This window comes from Drosophila persimilis, unplaced genomic scaffold, assembly GCF_003286085.1.
Source record: "Drosophila persimilis strain 14011-0111.01,24,50 unplaced genomic scaffold, DperRS2 tig00000431-arrow-pilon, whole genome shotgun sequence".
Taxonomy (NCBI): Eukaryota; Metazoa; Arthropoda; class Insecta; order Diptera; family Drosophilidae; genus Drosophila; species Drosophila persimilis.
This window is the reverse complement of record NW_020825312.1, coordinates 6821802-6830204: the sequence shown is the minus strand read 5'-3', so window position 1 is coordinate 6830204 and position 8403 is coordinate 6821802. Positions and strand designations below refer to the sequence as shown.

The 8403-nt window shown below is 47.6% G+C and overlaps 1 protein-coding gene across 1 annotated transcript in view; it reads left to right on the top strand.

Moving 5' to 3' along the window:
* Nucleotides 1-435: 435 nt before the first annotated feature.
* LOC6596918 (optomotor-blind protein) overlaps nt 436-8403 on the top strand; it is a 63732-nt gene continuing 55764 nt past the window's right edge. The window contains 2 exon segments of the mRNA XM_026989680.1: nt 436-1064; nt 1131-1908. Coding sequence (XP_026845481.1) covers nt 764-1064; nt 1131-1908 — 1079 coding nt within the window. The 5' untranslated portion in view covers nt 436-763.

Below are 8403 nucleotides of genomic sequence, written 5' to 3'. Positions count from 1 at the left end.
CTGACGTTTTGCCGCCGCCAAAACAGCAAAAAAGAAAAAACACAAAAAGCGCTGACAAAAAAAGAAAAACCAACCAAAAATGCAAACAAAAACAACAACAACTAAAAAACGTATTTATTTTTTTTTAGCAAGTTTCAAAATTCTGTTTGTATAATGAAAAACCAAGAAAACCCCAAAAAAAGCAAGTGACAAAAAGAAAAGTTAACAAAAAGAGAAACTGAAAAACAAAATACAAAAACCGAATAGAAAACCCAAACAAAATTAAGAGGAAAAAAGCGAGAGTGCAGAACAAGGATTAAATGGTGTGTGTTGTACATATATTGATGTGAGTGACTGTGTGTGTCTAAAAGCAAAAGCGAATCAAAAAAGTACCTGTCGAACAAACAACAACAGCAACAAAAACCACAACAACAACAAGAAGAAGAAGAAGAAGAAGAGCAACAATTGCAACACTAAGAACAACAAAAGCAACAAGAGAGAAGATCAGAAGAAGAAAGCTTTCCCGAATACAGCTAGAACTCACGAAAGCTGCTTAAAGCTTCGCCGCTGGCAGAGACCACTGCAACTGTAAGGAGAGCAAGCAAAAGCACAGAAAGACAGACAGCTGTGTGGATCCAAAGGAAGAAAGATAGAGGAGGATCTCTTGCAGTCGAAGGATACACGCTTCCCACAGCGGTAGAGCGGTATAGCGGTAGAGAGCGAGAGAGTGGATGAGAGGAGGACATTTCTGCATGACGCACATGGTTCCAGTAATTGTAATGTAATGAGATACGACGTCCAGGAGCTGCTACTTCATCAGTCTGCTGAGGATCCATTCGCCAGGTTCGCAAATGGGATGGCATATCATCCATTTCTGCAGCTAACGCAAAGACCCACTGACTTCAGCGTATCCTCGCTGTTGACGGCGGGTAGCAACAACAACAACAGCAACAACAACAACTCCTCGAACAGCAACAACAGTAACAACAACAACCCGAACAACAACAACAACAACAACAACAGCAACAGCATTGTTGCAGCAGCGGCGGCAGCAGCAGCAGCAGCAGCGGCAGCAGCACATCTCAGCAGCAGCTCCCCCGGTGGGGCAGGTGGTGCCGGTGCCGGCGGTGCGGGTGCAGGTGCGTCTGCAGGTGGTGGTGCTGCCAGCTATCACGGCAGCTCCCCATCGCAGCTTTCGCCGCAGAGCAACCACAGCAACAACAACAACAACAACAATCATAGCCAGCAGAACAATAACAACAACAACAACAACAGCCACAGCAAGGGACACTTGACCACCGAAGAGCCACGATCCCCAACGTCCACATCCACGCCTCCACCGCAACAACAGCAACAACAGCAGCAGCAGCAGCCACCGCCGCCGCCTCCACACCCACACCATCCGCCACCATCCTCAGCGACAGTGCCACATCCCGCCCATCATTCACCCAGCGTGGGCGCCACGGGAGCCAATCCCCATCCAGGGCCAGCGGCAGGAGCAGCGCCGGCCTCGGGCCATCACCATCCGCCGCCTCAGCAGCAGCAGCAGCAGCAGCAGCAGCATTTGCCACCGCAACAGCAGCCGCCACCACCGCCGCCGTACTTTCCCGCCGCCGCTTTGGCCGCTCTGGCCGGTAGTCCAGCCGGACCACATCCAGGGCTGTATTCCGCCGGTGGGCTGCGCTTTCCGCCGCATCCCGCCCACCCGCACGCCCACCATCCGCTGGGCACCGCCTACACGACGGCCGAGGACGTGGTCCTGGCATCGGCCGTGGCCCATCAGCTCCATCCGGCAATGCGACCGCTGCGCGCCCTCCAGCCCGAGGACGATGGCGTCGTCGATGATCCCAAGGTGACGCTCGAGGGGAAGGATCTGTGGGAGAAGTTCCACAAGCTGGGCACGGAGATGGTCATCACCAAGAGCGGCAGGTGAGTGATAATCTGTTCTGTTAACCCTGCCCCTGCCCCTGCCCCGACCCCGACCCAAGGTCATCCCCAGTCTCAGTCTCCAATTTCTGTCTGCCCCCGTCTGGGGGCACCATCATCATCAGCCCCGGCCACTTGAGCACGTGTGGCGACGTCTCAAGCTCCTGGGAAATGTAGGTGAACGAATGCAGTGAGATGCCTCATCCTCCTGCCTCCTGCCTCCTGCCTCCGAGGCAGGAGTATCTCTTGAGAGGATGATGATGTCGTCGTGGCTGACATTCAAGCTGCGTTGGCGCGTGAAAATGCGTTTTGAGCTTCACACCTACTTGAGAAAGTGTTCAGACAAGGACACAGCACGATACCCGAACCCATAGAAGCGGATAAGGAGACGTATGGGCGGACAGGCGGACGAGTGTCAAGTGAATGCCAAGTGAATGCTATGGAGATACAATGATAGGACACTGTCCATCACACTGTGAATACTCTAGAGGGGAAAATTTTGCAGAAATACCAATAAGCTTTTTGGACTCTGAATGAATGATAGAAGAATGAAAATAAATTTCGTAATTTCTTGTAGAGTGAAGCTCGATTAATAATTCGAGTGTCCAATCCTGAAGTGCGATATTTATGCAATATTTAATTGTGTTAAATAGAAATCAACAAAGGTACTCATAATATTTTCCTATCCAACTTAAGGAATGCTCCTTTTACTCCTTTTACTCCTTTGCCCTCTTTTTAATCATTCATTCAGTCAGTCAAATGATTGATGATGATTCATCGCTGCTCCACGCTGCCTCGACTCCTTCTTCCTTCTCTGTGCGGCATGCAATTGGGCCTGCCTGCCACACGCCACGCTCTGCATTCGCCTGCATTCACTCCCGCACCCGGACACCCGCACACTCGCACAATCGCACTCACGAGTGTGATTCATTCGCCTCGAACCAAATTCAATTAGCTTCTGCTGCGTCTCTGTGGCTGCTGTTGTTTTTTAAGCTACAAATTGCTTGACGCCTCGGCTAAGCTTCTTCCTCCCTCTGCTTCTTCTCACCATTTTCATGGACATCCAAGGTGCTGGCAAGGGGTGGGCGTGGCAATCGACTTTGCCACAAAGCAACAACAACCAACAACCACAAAGAAAATAGAACGAAAAAAGGAAACGACTCTTTCGAGTGAGTCGCAATCGAAAATACTCTGGAAAACGAATGGGGAAAACGATATAGTGCTCACTATTTAAACGAGAATCAAGAGGTTACTGCAATAGTTCCTGTTTAGTTGGGGATTTTCTGATGAAAGGAAGAGGAATGCCGCACATTGTATTCAGGTTTCTTGATGCTCTCAAATGATGACACCTCCCATGCCCATCATAGCTACAGATTATAGTGTTTCGATCCACTAAAGTATCTGATAGATATTCCAGGAATCATGGTATCTGCACAGCTAATGGAATGCTTTTGCTAAGGAAACAGTCTGAATGACACGCGTGCCTCGACATCAAGATACCTTCGCTGCTAAGCCACACTGGGATAGAGATGGAGATGGAGAGAGCAGGCGTGGCATTCTTTATGGTTCTGCATTAGCGGTGTTCTTGTATCTTTAGATACTGTTTTATTTTCTTCTTGTTTTTCTGCAAGAAAAACGATTCCGATTCTAAATCGAAAATTTAGTAGCCCCACACCTACAGGGTATCCACAAAAACAATAACGAATTATTTGCAAATAGTTTTTGTGTGCAGAAAAGTTTGCGGGTTGGCGGGCTGGCGGTGTCTGGCCAGGTGTCTGGGCCCCTAACCACGCCCCTCTCGTACTATATATATATATATATGTATTTGTATGTATTATGGATGGATATATAATGTATATAGTTTCAGTTGTTGTTGCTTGTTGTTCGCACTTGCGAAAACGAAGAAAAAACCACAAAAAGTTGATGAAAATTATGGGATGCATATAGAAAATCCTTAAGCTCATTAGCAGTTTGAAGACTTGAAGTGTGAAACTAAACCAAGTGGCCATCCATGAGCATAAACCACTCCAACAGCAACCGAAAAGTGGGGGCTACCCCCGCCACCGCCACCGCCCACGCCCCGCCTCCTTCTTGGTAGGGAAGGGTTCCATGACCCGCCGCTCGGCCTCTGGTTGTGTTTTTTGTTTGATTTTTTTTTTCGTGGCTATGGGAGGCTATGGATGGCTACTGCGTTCTACTACGAGTATCGTTCCATTCAAAGTGTGGCATGCAATTGTTGTTGCAGCACGAGGGAAGTGGGGGTGTGTAGCTCTGCCTCTGCCTCTGCCTCTGGCTCGGGCTCGGGCTCAGGCAAAAGTTTTTAAGTACTTGTACCTCGTCAGCCACTCACACAAACACTCACCACACTCATGGGACTCGCACTCGTACTATTCACACATGTGTGTTTTTGCAAGTTGCAACTTTTTTGCACGCCACACATTGCTGCTGCTGCCGTTGCTGCTGTTGCATACCACCAGCTCCTGTGGGAGACGTGCGAAAACGGCAACAACAAAACGGAATTATTGTTGCTGTTGCTGTTGCTGCTGTTGTTGCCCCCATCATCATCATCATCATCAATGTCAAAATTATTGTTTTTCCTGAGCCGTGCTCCCCCCGCGGCCCCTTCTTGTAACACCACCCCCAGCCAACGGCCCACAACCAAGAGCCTACAGCCCCTCGCTCTCACTCTCTGGATCTGTGAGTGCCACTTGAATGTTTTGTGAGTGGATTTGCATTGATTCGCTTCGTTTCAATCGCTCTTACTGGGTGTGGGTTTTTCAATGCTTAAAAATGGTTCGAAAAGTCGTTTTATTCACTTAGTTATGTCTGGCGATTTATTTGAATCGTTTGTGGCGTGGATAAAGTCATCCGATTTGGAGGCAACACCCAGTAGAGCAGCTATAAGGATATTCGGACGCCTCAAGTCGCTGCTTGTTACATGCAGAGCCGACCGATGGGCTCTGCCGCATGACGCTCGAGCGAAAGAACAGAAGTTCAACTAAATATCGTGGAAAACTAGAACTGAAAGTGTCGGATGTGATTCAAAGTGGCCGTTCTTCATGACATTCTTGAAAATGCCAATGAAAAATGAGCCTATAAGTATTTCTTGTCTTTTCCAATTTATTTTCTCAATGGATGAGGATACATTTTGCTAAATTTAAATGTATCTTAACGCTTCTACCACGCCCTCTAGTACTCTAGAGTAAATTAGAGTTTTCCCCATTCTTCACCCCAATCGTACCCACTCTCTGTCTCTTCTACCTTCTTCCCTGATCTCTTCGATTCCCTGGGCAGCACTCTAGCCCCCCTTTTTATGCTGGTATCCGCGCCTCTGTCTCTGGCAATTAAATCGCTCGAACGAATTGCGTGAAATCTTTGTGCCGCCGTCCTTCTCTCACTCTCTCTCTGTGACTTTATCAATTAATTGAAATTGCTGTCTAAACGCAAATAAATAAAAACCTTTGCCCCTCTAGCCCCCTTTACATCGCCATAGCCCCCCTTCCATAGCCACTTGACGACACTTTCAAACGACAAAAACAACTACAAAAAAGATGCGGGAATCATGAAAATAATTCTGAAATCTATAAAAAAAATGCCAAAAATTATCAAGTGTTGACCTCAGCAGAGGCCCAACTGAGGGAAGAGAGAAAGAGAGGGGCAGAAAGTCAGTGCTGGTGAGAAAAAGAGAGAGATAGTGCTCTAGAGATTGGGGAGATACCGACAGGAAGGAGGCGACTGGTTTCTCGCTTTGATTTGCCAGAAATTTCAATGATTTTGAGACTAATTGAAAACGCCAATTCATAGTCGCTGTCTGGTGTGCCCCGAGGCCCTGCCACAGCCCCAAGGGGGGGCGGGTGCCACCCCTTTGCTTGGCTTTCCTTTCCATTTCTTTTTTAATTGATGACAGACTTTGGTCTCACATAAGAGGGGCGGCAGGCGGCAGGCGGCAGGCGGCATGCGATAATGTGACAGACAAAAATATTTAATGACACGGCAAAGGACACACGACAGACAACAGGCAACCCTCCTCCAGGGGCCTCCCGCTCCCGGTAAGGGGTCAACCCCTGGGCAACCGCCTGTCAAAGTTCACTTGTTTAATTTTCATAAATAAAAATTTTTACCCCCACGCGTTTTGGGTAAAAACTCAGCTGACGACAAAACGCAATCAAAGTGCACTGGCCCTGGGTGCCAGTGCCAGCCCCTGCATACCCTCTAACCCCCGGCGCCACCCACGACCCCCCGCGACCCTCTGAACCCCTCCCGGAGCCCTCCTGCCAGACCAAAAGTTAGGCTCAATTAAATGGGCGTGTCTGCCTCCCATTTTTAGTATTCTTTCGCTTTTCCAAGTCGTTAGGGAGAAGGGAACATTTTGCTACAGTACACAACCCTTGAGGGACGTCTCCCCTACCCTACCCCTGCCAGTCCTACTCCACCATCTTGGAAACGTTTTTCATAATTGTGTTAAAATTGTCGTCTTGAGAGCGGAAAGGGGGGAGTGGGGAAAAGAAACACACACACACACACACACGCAAGCAAAGTGAAAGGAGAGTTTCGATAGCAAGGAAAGTACTATAGAGTCGGGAAAAAGGTGAAAGATCACGGTGGAGCAGGGGCTGTGTTTAGTAAAATTATCGATGTGCTAAGTTGACAAATACGCGAGGGCTATCCCCCCCACTAAATTGCACGTAATTTTCCATCACGGGATACGGGACGGGGACGGAGACGGGGACGGGGACCGGACCGTAGGCTATCCTTTGGCATTTCTCGGACTCGTACCGAAAGCGGCGCAATTTTCCCAAACGGGGCTTCCATCAGTTGATAATTTCGCAGCCCTGATGAAAAATGCATAATAATTGGGCATAGCCATGCATCCACGCCCCCCGCATACATATGTCCCATATGGGGATTGTATGGGGGTACACTCGCATGCTCGAGGATTGTGGGAATCGGGCTCCTCCTGGCTCCTGAAAAATGCATGAGTCGCTTGTGTAATTTGCCCGTAATTTGATTTCAAATTGATTTCCCTTCGCTTACGGAATAATAGATATGGGAGTCTATATAATATATACCGATATGGCATATAATTCTGGTTCTGGTTCTGGTTGTGGTTCTCCTTCTAGGGGAATTCTAGCAAAATCAGTAAAGGGCTTCTTTTTACCATATGGAATTTAATTGGATAAATTATAGAATATTAGATGTATGGTAATGTCATGGTTTTCGGACCACATTTAGTGGATATTACAGATAGGGATACATTTGTAATCTGCAAAGTCTGGTGAGATCCCCAGCAAAAGGCGAATCCCTTTAGAATTCTGATAGCTTTGAGTCCACAATGCGAACGGGAACGATCATCGCGATGGAAAATCGCAGAATATGATGGCCGACAGACAGACAACCCTCTCTCTGATCCGTAATGCGATGCAACCCCTAATCGAGAACCCTGAAACGGAACCTCGCGAATGGAGAAAACCCGTTCCAAGGGCGAAAACTACAGTCCGCTCCGCTCCGCACCACCCAAAAGGCAAACACCGAGAAACCCAGAAAGCAAAACCCAAAACCGGAGACGCTGCTTAAATTACAATAAAAACGTCATAAAAAATTAACAAATTAAAAAGCAACCAGAGAGAGGGGGAGAGAGGGAGACAGCAAGACACATAGAGAGACAGCCGTTGAGTGGCGCATTTTTGTTTTTTTTGTGGCTGTTAATTTAAATTGCATTTACGCCCCCACTCGGAATTAAATGGAAATTAATTTGGGGAACGCACCAAAAATCTAGTCGCGTCTTTGGTTTGGCTAATTAAGTGAATGCTTCCGTTGGTGTGCCCCATGCCTCATGCCCCACGCAGCGGAAGTTGCAAGTTAAAGTCGGAGTTTTTGGGCTCCTAACCTGGCTTAATGGTCGCCCCGAGTTTGGTCAGCGGCCGCAACAAGCCCAAAAATTGGTGGCTCTCTCGGTGTGCGAGTGTTTGTGTGCCCCTTAAATTGGTAACAAAATTCCGCTAAATGGTTTTGGTCTAATCGAGACAGGGACAGAGACAGAGAGAGAGAGAGAAAAAATTCCGCTGTTTACACGCTCCGCTTACCTAATGAGTACCATTTTTGGGGGGGGCGGGTGATTATGGGAAAGGGAAAGGGTTCTACTGATAACCCCATGACAGAGTGATCCATCTTGAGGTCTAAACCTCGCTAATTGGCCCGAAAGAACGCCACGGAATAGTGGCAAAGGAACGGCATCCGATCTTCTTATCATAACTATGACTATTTATCTTCCATATTTAGTACGAAACTAAACTCCATGGTGAAAATCAAGCGATTGTAAAGTTTCGGACATAAATCTATCCAAATGATCCATTTCATGACTCGATATTGGAATGGAGAAACACTGGTAATACGGTGAATACGCTGAATTGAAACGAAATGCAAATCGAAATCGTGGAATGCTGGCAATTGGTGGAAGAGTTAAGGCTTGTTATATGTAGATTTTGGTGGAAATGGAAA